Source organism: Hyperolius riggenbachi, chromosome 10 (assembly GCF_040937935.1).
Source record: "Hyperolius riggenbachi isolate aHypRig1 chromosome 10, aHypRig1.pri, whole genome shotgun sequence".
NCBI lineage: Eukaryota > Metazoa > Chordata > Amphibia > Anura > Hyperoliidae > Hyperolius > Hyperolius riggenbachi.
This window is the reverse complement of record NC_090655.1, coordinates 274,440,767-274,456,174: the sequence shown is the minus strand read 5'-3', so window position 1 is coordinate 274,456,174 and position 15,408 is coordinate 274,440,767. Positions and strand designations below refer to the sequence as shown.

Below are 15,408 nucleotides of genomic sequence, written 5' to 3'. Positions count from 1 at the left end.
GAGCTTTCCCAGTACGCCCTGGAACTCCTATCCTGCCCTCCTTCCAGTGTCCTCTCAGAGAGATGCTTTAGTGCGGCCGGTGGCGTGGTCACAGAGAAGCGCTCTCGGCTCTCCCACGCCTCTGTGGACAAACTCACCTTCCTGAAAATCAACCAGGCTTGGGTGGAAGGCGAGTCCCTGGCCACTATTGTCGGTCACAGGGGGACATGAAGTGGCTGCTGCAATTTGTTAACCATGCCTGCCTTTCCAAAGCAAGTTAGAACATGCCTCCCTTGGTACATTTTTGGCTGTGGTACTACCAGTGAGTCCACTGACAACTTTGCTGTCATGTCATTGCTATCACTGCAAGAAAAAAAAAAATTATGAAAACCTCGCTAAATCTTTTTTGTGGAGTTGGCCACTCATCCTCCTCCAGTGGACTCCCGGAATAGCAGCCTCGCTTATTCATATAGGCTATTGGGAAAGCCATCTGTGTGTGCGTCTGGTTGGTTCAGATGCCATATATTATCTTGTGCTGTTGTATTCATCTGGCTTCTTCTCTACTAGCTGAGCCGTGCAGAATTGTGTATTACGGCCTGATGAAGGGTGTTCATACTATAAAAAAAAGCCGAAATGAACATGTGTCGTTGCCTCAAAAACGTACGCATGTAAAGGTTACAGACACTCATCAAGCCAAACTACAGTACCGGTCAGTTCTTAATATTAGCTCTTGTCTCATGGTTGATTATATGAAGACTGGCTTTATGAATTTGAAGAACCGCTTTTAAGGTTTTTTGTTTTTTTTTGCTATGTGTCAATAAAGTTTTCTAATTTTTTGCTCTACAAGATTGCACTATAGTTTTTTCAATATTAGTCCTTCACTAAAGAAACATATGTTTAAGTGGGCGAGGCCGATTGCCCGATAAAAAGGACTGTGTTTTTGGCCCTTCACCATATAAAGGACCCTGCCCGACTATATATTTATAGACTACCAGTGAGTTGCCATGGTCCTTCTGTGCTGCCGCACTGACCTCTTAGTCCTCCTGACTGGCTACTAAAGTCTGCATTCCCACTGCCCGGGTCCACGGATGCATCTAATGTTTTGGGCAGCACTATCATACTGTGGTACTACCAGTGAGTTGCCATGGTCCTTCTGTGCTGCCGCACTGACCTCTTAGTCCTCCTGACTCGTTACTAAAAAGTCTGCATTCCCACTGCCCGGGTCCACGGATGTATCTAATTTTTTGGGCAGCATTATAAAACTGTGGTACTACCAGTGAGTTGCCATGGTCCTTCTGTGCTGCTGCACTGACCGCTTAGTCCTCCCGACTCGCTACTTAAGTCTGCGTTCCCAACGCCAGGGTCCACTGACAACTCTGCTGTCATGCCATTGCTATCGCAAGGAAAAAAAATTATAAAACCTCACTGGATCTTTTTTGTGGCGTCGGCCACTCATCCTCCTCCAGTGGTACCATCACCGCCAGGTGCCATTGGGACTCACCTGTTTAAAACCACTTATTACCAAATAATAGCCACATTTCAATCATTGATTTCACTTTAAAATCCATTTTCTCAAAGTCTAAAAAAACTTTGTGGAATTTTTTTTTTTGTTGAAGTTGTAGCCCCTTATTACCTTGATAATCCATGCAATTTGGGGGATTGCAACATGTATAGGGGGCTTTGCTATTAACTTTAAAAGAAAATATGGATCACGATTGTGAATCCGGCCGTGATTGCGTCATTCACGACCAAAAATCCGCGTCGAAGCGTGGACGCGTATCAAAATCCGGAGCCAATCACGTCGGAGGCAATTTTTTTTGGCCAACAGCCGTGGTTGCCGAATTCGAGGATAGGGATATTTGAGCATCCCTGCTGATCGCCGAGTTCTCCTACCTGCTCTGTGACACCTTGTGGGGCAGACTTGCAAGGCCTGGCTTTCAGCAGGCTTCTGGCCGAGGGAGACCCATCTGAAGAGGAGGAATCGGCGTGAGCGGGGAGAGCTGCGGTGGATGCAGGTGAGAGCTGCTGAAGATGGGAACACGCTGATGCTCTTTCCTGTCTGGCTGCACATGTCTTTTGGTAAAGAAGTCCGTTAACTTCTGTAGCCGGCGGACCTCCTTACTTTCTTTTCTTTGTCTGATCCGTGATGGTAACCATTTCCTCCATCTCTGCGAAGGGCAGATGCGGTGTAGGCTTTAGCCAGTTTCTGCAGCCCGAACCCCGAGCTCGTCTCCTATGCAGCCATCTTCACTGCACATTAGGCCACGCCCCCTACTTCCTCCCCTTTTATTTATTTAGTTTTTTCCTGGACTTTGTTTCTGTTCCCCTCCCTCCTTGCATAATTGATGTCCCTCCAAGGGTTGGAAGTGATGACATGTTGCCTGGGGAACAGAGAGAGTCACTGCTGAGCACGTCAGGTGAGAGTTACATGCACAGTAAGGACATTTTCCTCTACCTGAGCAGCTGATTGGCTGGTGTGTGTGTGTGTTGGGGGAGGAGAGACTTTGTAGGAGTTCCCTAGAACCCTGGGGGGACCCCGGGACTCCTGATTATCACAGTATGTTTGAACCACCCCCCACATGGGACCCCCCATGAGAGAAGTGGCACGGGGGTCCCCTCCCTACTCTCTATATGGGGGGATTGTAGGAGGCCTGGCTGGGGGGATATTCAGCATGAAATGTAATGAATGAGGGGTGCATCTTTCTGCACATGCCCAGATCTCTGGTGACCAGCAGCGATTCTCTCTCCTCCACTGCTTCCATATTTTGCGCCATATAAGATGCAGACCCAAATAATGGGGAGAAAAATTCCCTGCGTGTTATACGGCGAAGGCAGGGAAAACCCCGACTTACGGACGCTCGTCGATACGAACCACCATTTTGGGGATTCCCGGCCTCTGTGTCTGCAGTGTGACCCCATGTGCCTCGTCTCCTCCCTTATCGGTGCCCCCCCTCCCATTACCTCCCCTTGTATGTCCTGCCCCCCTGGGTGTCGGCAGCGGCTTACCCGATACAGGCTGCCGTGAGGACTGCAGACACCCGGCTTCTCCATATGTTTCCTCTACTGCGTATGAGGGAGACATGAGGCACACAGAAGGACATAGGGGACACCAAGTGGGGGAGAACATGTACAAGACGCTCCTGGAATATAGACGCACCAGGTTTAGTATTTTTTTTCCTTGGTTTTTGCCCACTAAACCGAGGTGCGTCTCATATTCTGGAGCATCTTATATAGCAGAAAATATGGCAATTCTCCCCATACTATCCCACCGGGCTGACGGAATATTACAAATACCCACAATGCCTCTGGCCGAGCTCACTTCCTGCTACACAGCACCCATAAGAGTTGGAGTACAAATGCCATCTATAGGTGCACAACTAGGAATTTATTCATTCAGGAAACCGGGTTTCATTTATTATTTTCACTTTATTTTCATTGCATTTTTCTCACTTTCAATTCTCCATAAAAGCTCAGCCAATGATGCACACAAAGAAATTACATTTGGTTCACTTTTTTTTTTTTGGACCGTAAGACAAAATTACAGAGAGACAGAATGAGGGAAATCTCCTTTCTTCAGTACAGTCTGGAAAAATTCTTCTAATATTACCACATTCTTGTTTTAAATATTAGAGGGTTAAATTCTGACTCTGAATTCTACAAAGCAGCCATTTTAGTGTGACATAAAATCTAACTCATTCAGGTCCCACCAAACAAACGAATAATTCACTTTTCAGCATTTTCTTCAGTGTTCTCGACATAATTTTTCCCAGCCGGGTGGGGCGGGACAGGGAAATTCAGGGTCAGCGCTTCCATATGGGCCAACTGGGCAATTGCCGAGGGCCCCCCAATTGCAGGACAGCTCTCCCCTCAAGTGATGCCCTAAAACAAATGTGCAGAGAAGCCTTTTGTTTCTCCAGTGGAACTGACATAAGTAGGAGATGATGAATATTTGGGGCTGTCACACAACAATACATGCTCTGACTGACTGAGGAAACAGCAGTAGTGTGCACTTGCATCTGTATTCCTGGGACTTATTGTTCATGATTGACAAAAAGTAAACATAAGTGAATCCCAGGAATGCAAAGGAGGAAGAATGTTATACAGTGCTCTGGAAAGCTGAAGAGAAGTCAGGGTCTATTGCGGTGTACTGCCAGTCTGCTGCACAACAAACGTGCTCAGAAGTTTATACGCTATAAATGCTTTAAAGATCACAAATACACAGTTACAAGGTGATAATCAGAGCCACTGCTGCCCTGTGCACATCATTCTCACACCCTGCTGCTGACTAGCAGGATGGGAGAGCTGTGCCTGAGTGTCCCATCCTGCTGCTGACTAGCAGGATGGGAGAGCTGTGCCTGAGTGTCCCACCCATCTTCATTAGTATTCACTGCTCATTCCTGTTGCTGAGAACAGACAGCTGGGCGGTGACAAGAATCAATCGGGCAGAGCGCCTAGCTAAAAGGGCTTGGGGAGGACACTGTTCTTGATATCAGGAGTGTTTGATAAGCCAAATAAAAGTGTTTAGGCTTTAATTTACTCTTCAGGAGAGATGTGGCTGCATGTGACAGCAGAATCTGCCTCATTTGCGTTAACCCTGATGTATCAACCCTTCCCATGGAAAATATAAAAAGTGATCACAGGTAAGTTCTAACTAGGCTTAGTACTATATGTGCCCATATTTATCTCCATGTCATTTCACTTTAGAGATTGTAAAAGGCTTTTTTTCAGGGGAGTTTGAAAATAAAAGGAAAACACTTACCTGGGGGGCTTCCATCAGCCCCCTGTAGCAGTAATGTCCCGCGCCGTCCTCCTCCGATCTGCCATTCCCTGCCGCTGGCACTGGGGAATTATTGTGTAATAAGAAGTTTTCTTGTCCCGATGAAGCGCGCGGGAGCGAGCACAAGCACAGCCACGGCCGCCCAGCCGCAGTTGAGTGAGATGCCGCGCTACACTGGGGCCGGCGGTGGGGAACGGCGGATCAGAGGAAGACGGCGTGGGACATTACAGCTACAAAGGGTTTATAGAAGGCCCAGGTAAGTGTCTGTTTATATTTTAACCCCCCTCCCCCCCCCCCCCCGGAGAACTCCTTTAATGGGCTACTCACCAGTGTGAATTCTCTCATGTGTGACAAAGTGTAATTTACACCCAAAACATTTCCCACACTCAGCAAGTGATACTAGGGCTATTTGCAGTATGAGTTCTCTCATGTGAAACACGTTTTGAATTATGCGCAAAACTTTTCCCACACTCAGTACATGGATAGGGTTTCTCAACAGTGTGAGATTTCTCATGTTTAACAAGGTGTGATTTATTCCCAAAACATTTCCCACACTCAGCACATGAATAGGGCTTCTCACCAGTGTGAGATTTCTCATGTTTAACAAGGTGTGATTTATTCCCAAAACATTTCCCACACTCAGCACATGAATAGGGCTTCTCACCAGTGTGAGATCTCCAATGTTTAACAAGGCTTGAGCTTAATGTAAAGCATTTCCCACAATCAACACATGAATAGGGCTTCTCACCAGTGTGAGATCTCACATGTCTGACAAGATCTGACTTCTGTGCAAAACATTTCCCACACTCAGCACATGAATAGGGCCTCTCACCAGTGTGAGTTCTCTTATGTATAACAAGATGTGATTTCTGTTCAAAACATTTGCCACACTCAGCACATGAATAGGGCTTCGCACCAGTGTGAGAACTCTCATGAATTTCAAGCTGCAATTTATGTGCAAAACATTTGCCACACTCAGCACACGAATAGGGCTTCGCACCAGTGTGAGATCTCCCATGTCTGGCAAGCTGTGACCTACGTCCAAAACATTTCCCACACTTAGCACATGAATGAGACTTCTCACCAGTGTGAGATCTCTCGTGGTTGACAAGATGTGATTTCTGTGCAAAACATTTCCCACACTCAGTACATGGATAGGGTTTCTCATCAGTGTGAGATTTCTCATGTTTAACAAGGTTCGATTTATTACCAAAACATTTCCCACACTCAGTACATGAATATGGCTTCTCACCAGTGTGCGATCTCTTATGTGTGAAAAGATGTGACTTACGTCCAAAACATTTCCCACACTCAGCACATGAATAGGGCTTTTCCCCAACGTGAGATCTCTCATGCAAGACAAGGTTTGCTTTGCTCCCAAAACATTTTCCACATTCAGCACATGGATAGGGCTTCTCACCAGTGTGAGAGCTCTCATGTCTAAAAAGACGTGATTTCCAAACAAACCGTTTCCCACACTCAGCACATGGATAGGGCTTCTCACCAGTGTGAGATCTCTCATGTCTAACAAAATATGATTTCCGAACAAAACATCTCCGACATATAGAACAGGAATAAGACCCTCCAGCAGGGGGAGAGCTGTGCTGGGTATGAGGCCCCTTAGGGTTAGACAGGTGAGGGGATTCTGGGGGAATATTTGGGGTAACCAGGACATCTGCAGGAGACTCTTGTCCAGTGACATCACCATCCGTTGTACAGTCTGTGGATACAGAGAGACGAGTCTCTGAGAGGTTCCTGATGACGGGACTCCGCCCTGCAAATAGAGAATCATCATTACTTCCTGTTAGAGAATTCTGAGGGGAGGAGCAATTATCATGAAGGATGGTCAGTGAGCTGCTGATAATTCCAAGTTGATGCAAAGTATATGCAGATTAGAAATGGTCCAAATGCAGCAGCTGCATTTGCATTTAAGCTATTTGCATATCACTGACCATCACATGTCATCAGCCTGACAGAGAACTGCAGAAGGTTGTGCTCATATCAGGTGGCCAATTCCATTACTAGAACTTTGGTTTACATGCTAATTTTATGTAGTTTGGAATTCAGCCAATGAAACCTTTCCTGACAAAGGTGATTATCTGCATAAAAATTGCATTACATTTGCATACAAGTCAGACTTATTTGCATCTCAGTGACCCTCTCTGCAGCTAAAGCATTAGCCATACATTGAGAAGCAGTAAGTTGTAGAGCTTGCTGAGACAATGGAAGCAATGTGTTACTCCTGTGACAACAGACCTATATGTACTTATAGCAAGAGATCTGTGTTATGTGTGTAGAGTAATGTGGTGTCACTTACACATTCTTATTACCGCTGTATCCTTATCTGAGAGATAAGATGTTCATCACCTTATAAAATATACAGAGACAAAGGGAGCCCAGATTGTGAAGTATTAATGCTGAGCTGGTGATTTGTGGAGTGTGAAGGGAAACTCACAACATAAGGCTGCTTTTTAGGGCACCAGCCATATAGGCATGTGAAGGAATCAGTCTGCACTCGGCTCACCAGGGCTTCCTCTAGGTCTTGGTCACACTCCTGATAAAGCTATAGTTGGTGGGACAGGCCTGGTGGCCCAAGCTGGAGCCCGAGCCCTCCTGGTGAGGAGGTGACAATGCAAAGGGGGAAAGAGGCACCCGGAACTGATACAATTGTATAAACCAATAAAATGAAGACAGAGGAGCTGGCTTACCTCCAGGGTGACACAATCAGGGAGACTGAAACAAGGTACATATGCAATTTGTTATCAACTATATTCTAAACTATATCATATAATGCTTATATTTATATGATATATTAGCTGAAGACCCGACATTGGACAAATATGTATGGAGAACGGAAGCAGTTTAAATTTTCCCATTAAAATCAAACAAAAGCTGATTGGCTGTTTGTGACTCCGCCCCCTTTTCAGAATTTGAACACCAGTAACCCAATGACCGACTGTAGCAGGTTTGAGGCCTCTGCCATTAACAGTTAGCAAGAAATAATGAGAATAGACCTCCTCAAATAATTCTACGGCTAGTTAGCCAGACGTATGTACAACCGATAGCCAGCATGCGATAAATATCAATCTTTATTGGATATAGTATAACAAGGGATGCGATAAACTCATCTTAAAACAAGGCGTGGCCCCAGGGAACTCCGCATATATAATTATTAGCAATAATCAATTAGTATACTTCACACCAGCCAGGAATATGCAAATGGTTACAACCAGGACAATGTCAGAAAAATAGTAACTGTAAAGGTTGGTGTATGTGATGTGCAGTATAAAGTACTATAGATCGTAAATTACAGCAACAATTAACCAATCCCCTTTATTAAACGGAAGTAAACCTCACACCAATCAAAGAAAATATATACGGTTCTAATCGTGGCAACTGTAATTGATTGGTGTATGTGATGTAAACAATAAATACAGTAGATTAAATAAATGGTAGTGTCACTTTAAAGTGGATCCGAGATGAAAAATTAACTATAACAAGCAACTTGTCTATATATCCTATCTAAAAAGTTTAGATAGTTTACACAGCATATCTAGCTGCAAACAGCTTCAACAGTTTATGATAATTGCTTCCTGTAATGTAATGTGAGTGGCCATGTTCTGTTTGTCACATTACACAAAGGCAAGCTGATCTGTATCTCCGGCCCTCAGCCTGTGAAAACTTCACTCCCCTCTCTCCTGCCGTCTGCCTCTGAAATCTCTGGCTGGTAACCGCCTCCTGCCCAGACTGAGCTCCCATAAGCCCTTGTCACTAAAGCTCAGAGAAGCTGTGGGCGAGGCTTGTTTAGTTTGTAGGGAATTAGAGTACTAATCCCCCCCCCCCCCCCAAAAAAAGTATTCAGCTTGGGGGATGCCTTATAAACTATATGAAAGGAACACAACTATGCAATGAGTAAAAGTTTATCTCAGATCTACTTTAAGAGTGCTGAGGGAAATTGGAAGCATGGTGGCACGTAACATAATAGCCCAGAAGTGGAAAAGTAAGGAACCATCAGAGCTGTCTGTCTGCATTGTGATTTCTGGGAAGAATCTGTTCTTGAGGAGACAGAAATGGAAGGACTAAAAGAGGGTAGAACAAAATTAGGCTTAAGAGATACTTGGAGAGACCAGATATCAGAAGAGAATGGGTAATAAGAGAGCGGAGGATGGAAAAGGAGGGGGGTGGGGGGAAGGGATTAGGCTGGCTAGTGTGAAAGGAAGTTGGAAGAGACTGCAAGGTATCTGACTAACTGGCAGAAAGGTAGCCAGTGGGATGTGGGTGTACAGCATGCAAATCAGTATGAATAGAAAGGGGGGGGGGGAGGGGGGTTACAGATGTAATCTTTGTGGTCTTTTGTTTTCCTCTCTTTCCCGTTTTTTACTCTCTTATTTCTTTCTCTGCTTTTTCTCTTCTTGTGTTTAAACAAGCTTTTTTTGATTACAAAATAACGAATGAATATACTGAATACAAGCGAACTATGATGCAAACTATATATACACGATAGTAAATAAAGTGGAGCTAGGAATATAATGTTAATTCACAATTTATTTCATAAAAGGAATAAAAAGGTAGGTTGATATACATACAGGTGAAATGCACTTCCATTAAGAAAAAACAATATACAATACTCCATTACTCCATTAAGCTGCATATATATATATATATATATATATATATATATATATATATATATATATACATACACATACACATACAAGTACAGAGGGGCTGCAGCACACAACAGGAAAACAGTGACAGGGGCTCTTGGTTACGCTTTAACGCGCTTAAGCTCACCAACTGCGCCAAAGTGTCCCCAATCTGGTGAGTCCTACTCTAAAATGCTAGTTTTAATCAGTGTTCTAGTGGGAACCATGCCAAAAGCCCAGGGGTCAGCTAAATGGGAGAAATGAAATTAAAAACACCTCACCTTCTACTAGCTACTAACTGAACTATGAGCACCGCTCATTTATATGCTTAACTGTGCTAGAGGTGGGCGTGGTTATGCACGCTCACAGGGGAAAATAACATAAGCCAAGGGATGAGCAGCACAAACCGAATTTTATGCAATACTATGCAAAGCATGCATTTCATTTCTCCCACTTAGCTGACCCCTGGGCTTTTGGCATGGTTCCCACTAGAACGCTGATAAAAACTAGCATTTTTGCCTGGTTAGAGTAGGACTCACCAGATCGGGGACACTTTGGCGCAGTTGGTGAGCTTAAACACGTTAAAGCGTAACCAAGAGCCCCTGTCACTATTTTCCTGTTGTGTGCTGCAGCACCCTCTGTATTTATATATTTCTTATGGAGATTGGAGTTCTCCAGTGCTGCGTGCATGCTTTGCATAGTATTGCATAAAATTCGGTTTGTGCTGCTCATCCCTTGGCTTATATATATATTATGTCAGTAGAAAAAAAAATTAGAATGATAATCCAACGCTTCTATGTAAGGATTCCTTAAATGTGGATCCGAGATAAACTTTTACTCATTGCATAATTGCATAATTGTGTTCCTTTCATATAGTTTATAGGGCATTCCTCAAGCCAAATACTTTTTTTGTTTTGTTTTAACCACCCTGGCGTTTAATTTTTTTGCGGCGCTCAGCCGCAGGTGGTTTTTTTTCACCTATTGTTATTTTTAAATCATGTAGCTAGCCTAGCGCTAGCTACATGATTCCCCCCTCCCTGCGGCATCCCTCCCACCCCTCCAATCATCGCCGGCGATCATACCCAAGAGGAAATCACGCCCTGAACAGGATTTTCTGTTAGGGCTTCCCTCATCGCCATGGCGACGATCGGAATGACCTCATTGACATCATGACGTCAGGGGGAGTCCTGATCCACCCCTTAGCGCAGCCTGGCGGTGATTGGCCAGGCTGCACAATGGGTCTGGGGGGGGGGGGGCCCTCTTTCGCGGCACGTAACGACAGATTGGCGGCAAGCGGATAAAACACGCAGCTAGCAAAGTGCTAGCTGCGTGTTTAAAAAAAAAATTGTAAAGAACAACCCACCAGGGGCTGAGCAATCAACCGCGTCGGTCATGGACGAGCTGAGCTCATCCATACCGCTAAGGTGATTAATACTCTAATACTCTAATTCCCTATAAACTAAACAAGCCTCACCCACAGCTTTTTCAGAATGCCAAGGCACTGTAGCAAGAGATTATGGGAACTAAGTCTTAGCAGGAGGAGGCGGTTACTATCCAGAGATTGCAGAGGCAAGGAGGGAGGAAGAGAGGGGACTGAATTTGTCACATTACACACAGGCAAACTGATAGCATCTCCAGCCCTCAGCTTGTGACAAACAGAACATGGCCGCTGTCACTGTATCACAGGAAGAATTTATCATAAACTGTTGAAGCTGTTTGCAGCTAGATTTGCGGTGTAAACGATCTAAACTTTAGATTAGATATATAGACAAGTTACCGTATATTCCAGAGTATAAGACGACTGGGCGCATAAGACGACCCCCCAACTTTTCCAGTTAAAATATAGAGTTTGGGATATACTCGCCGTATAAGAATTCCCACCTCTTCCAATGCACACCAAATAAAAATGTAAAAAACATCATATACTGGTGCTATGTATGAACAGATACTGGTGCTGTACAGTATGTGGTACCCAGTATATAGGCGACTGACTGGTTGGATTGGTCCTGTTACCATGGTTACCAATCCCTTTTCTTTTCCTTTTTCTTGCGCATGGTGCGACGTTATCTTCGCACCACTTCTAATACAAATAATACATGAATGCGACCTTAACCACCCTGGCGTTCTAATAAGATCGCCAGGGCGGCTGCGGGAGGGTTTTTTTTAAATAAAAAAAAAACTATTCCATGCAGCCAACTGAAAGTTGGCTGCATGAAAGCCCACTAGAGGGCGCTCCGGATCCGTAATTCTGATCGCCTCCGGCGACCAGAATAAACAAGGAAGGCCGCAATGAGCAGCCTTCCTTGTTTTGATTACCTCTGGAGTGACGTCATGGACGTCAGCCGACGTCCTGACGTCAGCCGTCTCCGATCCAGCACTTAGCGCTGGCCGGAACTGTTTGTTCCGGCTACGCTGGGCTCAGGCGGCTGGGGGGACCGTCTTTCGCCGCTGCATGCGGCGGATCGCCGCGCTGCGGCGGCGATCAGGTAGCACACGCGGCTGGCAAAGTGCCGGCTGCGTGTGCTGCTTTTTATTTCGTTCAAATCGGCCCAGCAGGGCCTGAGCGGCAGCCTCCGGCGGTGTTGGACGAGCTGAGCTCGTCCAGACCGCTCAGGTGGTTAAGGTCGCACCGTGCTTATGGGTGCATACACATTATGGTGCGACGTTCATAGTCGCACCCGCCTGGCGGGAGTCTGTTGAAACCCCCCCCCCCTCCCCCATACTGATTGACGGCAGGGCGGGAATACAGCACTATTTAAACCACAAATTCACAAAAGCACGCTACAGAGGCGCCTGGTGTTATCAGGACCTTATGCTGGTGAGTTTTTCTTCTTAATATATACCTACTCTATACACTGTCTATGCCTATAATGAGCCCATACACCCCTTTTTTTTTCCACTCTACAGAGCCCCCGCACCTTGCTCCTATTTTACATTGCGCAGTCATATGTTTTGACACTCCACTTTTCCTTAACCCCAAACCCGCACCTCCCCCCCCCTTCGTCCCTCACCGCTTGACCCCCCCCCCTCCTACCTTACTTTCCACTCACGTTCTAACTATGATGTGTTTACACATTTATTTATTTTTTTGGCTACACATATACCAATTATCCACTTTCCCCACCACTACAGTATATCTACGTCAGCTGTGGCACTCTCCAAGCCACAGCCACGTAGATATACTGACCTGCCTTAAGCCCTTTTGTGCAGGGACAGGTGCGCTTCAGAGCGCACCCCCTGGCACTGTCGGTTGCCTTACTAATTGGCAAAAGGGAACATGTTCCCTTGTAGCCAATTAGTGACCCCCCGCGGATGAACGATCACCGCTGTAACAAACAGCGTGATCCTTCATCTCCCCCTCCTCCGTGCACAGATGGCTAAAAAAAATGTAAATAAAGCCACCTCTCTCACCTTACCTCGTTCCAGCGATGAGCCTGCAGCCTGAGCATCCGATCCCAGCTCTGATCTCAGCCGCGTATTGCCGGTGACCCGGGTCCCGGCTTGATGACGTCATCAAGCCGGGACCCGGGTCACCGGCAATACGCGGCTGAGATCAGAGCTGGGAGCGGATGCTCGGGCTGCAGGCTCGTCGCTGGAACGAGGTAAGGTGAGAGAGGTGGCTTTATTTACATTTTTTTAGCATCTGTGCACGGAGGGGCTGCCTAATGGGGGGGGGGGTCATACATCTGGCTACCCACACTGGGGGGGGGGGGGGTTGGGGGTGCAAAAAACTGCCAGGCATCTGGGTAACTGGGGGGGATGACATCTGACAATGGGGGATCATTTGATTATCTGGGGGAGGGGGTAACCTAATACTGGGGGCACATCTGGCTATAATTGGTGGGGGGGGGGGGGGCAATTCTGGGGGTACATATGGCTATAAAGGGGGAAATTTTATCCGGGGGACACAACTGCCTATAATGAGGGGTGCCAATCCTGGCGGCGTTACTGTCTCTCTGTACTGGGGGGTGGTAGATACATGGGACACATCTGACTATACCGGGGTGCCGATATTGGGGTCACATCTGGCTAAACTGGGAAGGTTGGGCTGATACTCGGGGCACATCTGACTATATTAGGGGGGACATTAACTGGTGGAATGGTTTTATAAACTGTGGTACTTTTTATTTTTAAACTGGAATTGTTAAAAACTGAGAAATAATGCATTTTTTTAATTTTTGTTCCCTTTTTTCAATTAAAATGCCTAGAAAACAAAATTGTTCTTGGGACTAAATACCCCCCATTGAAAGCCTGGTTTGTCTTGAAAAAAACGATATATAGATCATTTAGGTGTAGTGAGTAGGGATAAAGTTATTGCTGATTGAATAGGGACACCGCTAAAGCGTCAAAACTGCTCTGGTCAATAAGGGGAAAACAAGGTCTGGATGCGAAGTGGTTAAACAAACAGTGCCCACAACTAAAAGCTCCTTTCAAATCCAAATAATGTTTGTTTCTATTACGAATACTACATTTGGTTCTGATGTGCACCAATCTCCACCTTTGTCCCCAGTTGTATGCTCCTATGTTTACTGTCTGAAGAAGCGGGTCTGTTCCCGTGAAACACGTTGCGACCGTTTTTGGAGTATGCCAATAAAATGTATTTATTTGAATTGACAGTTTAGTGTCTGCTTACAGAAGGTAAGTCCACCGCTGCCTCCATAGCACTTTTATACCTTTTATTGCCTGCTTTTATCCTGTTGGCGCCTATGTTCTTTCTAAGTAGCACTTATTATCCACCCTTGTTGGAGGGGGATACCGCTTTCTTCCAGTCTACAGAGAGCGACTTTTTATTCCTGAGTGGGGACAGGACAATCTCCTCACCTGCCTATCCAGTGGTTGCCTGGAGGTAACCCTGTCTTGTGAGTATATACTCATATTGTACTCTTTCATATACCCTATTATTATAGTACATACTACACTATATCGGGCTCTCGGTTTCCCTCTTTTGTAACAGGATAAGGCGTATCACCTGACATCAATGACACCCAGCGTATAAAACGACCCCTGACTTTTCAGATGATTTTCAAGGGTTAAAAAGTAGTCTTATACGCCAAATTATACTGTACTTGTTATAGTTAGCGTTTCATCTCGGATCCGCTTTAAATGTTATTGGGTTCCTCAATGTTCCACACTGCAGATTCCTCAGATAGGGTCTATGGTATTCGTGGTTATACACAGTCCATCTCTCTGAGGGCTCGTTTCCACTGTTGCAGTGCGGAATCGCCTGGATTCCACCGCAGAAGAAATCGCATGCGGCCGCGTTTCCGCATGCGGATTTAGCCGCGATTTCGCATGCGATTTCGCATGGCAAGGAGCCAGGCGAATTTAACCATGTCGCTGCCTGAGTAAAGCTCCATAGCAAACCATGCGAAATCGCACGCGAAATCGCGGGGAAATCCGCATGCGATTTCCCTATTAAATGCATTAGCGGCAATTCGCCCGCATTCCTCCCGCACGCGAAATCTGACGGCTCTGCCGTGCAGATTTCTGCCGCACCGAAAAACGCTCCCGCCGCCGCACAAGTGGAAACAGCCCAATCCACTTACATTGACTATGCGAATCCGCGTGCCGTGCCCGCATGCGGATTCGCTATAGTGGAAACGAGCCCTTAGTCCCATATACTTGTGTGTTACAGGTATGCTGTACTTTAAGGCAGATTTAGATATTGCAGCACTGCTGCTCTTACTTTTGGCAGATATGCTATACAACCCCATGCTCCGGCTGGTAGTTCCGGGTCCTCCAGTCCCAGTTTCTACGCATATAAAAAAAAACTTTTTATCCTAAATGAAAAACTTTTATATATGCATGAACTTAAATTTGCATTGGAACAGAATATAACAAGGCATACAAAGGCTTGCTTTTTAAGGAAATAGTATTTTTTGAATATTGCCAGATGCCCATGAATGCTTGAAGAGTGCATGAGTGTACTATCAGATATAGGCTGATTCAGACCGAACGATATACATATATATGCAGCTTAAGGGAGTATTGTATATTGTTTTTTCT

The 15,408-nt window shown here is 45.6% G+C and overlaps 1 protein-coding gene across 1 annotated transcript in view; it reads right to left on the bottom strand.

Moving 5' to 3' along the window:
- Nucleotides 1-5,036: 5,036 nt before the first annotated feature.
- Nucleotides 5,037-15,408, bottom strand: part of LOC137537214 (zinc finger protein 27-like) — a 74,204-nt gene continuing 63,832 nt past the window's right edge. Inside the window, exons 10-11 of the mRNA XM_068259316.1 lie at nt 15,089-15,154; nt 5,037-6,530 (exon numbers count right to left, since the gene is read on the bottom strand). Coding sequence (XP_068115417.1) covers nt 5,143-6,530; nt 15,089-15,154 — 1,454 coding nt within the window. The 3' untranslated portion in view covers nt 5,037-5,142. The remainder of the gene's footprint in view (nt 6,531-15,088; nt 15,155-15,408) is intronic.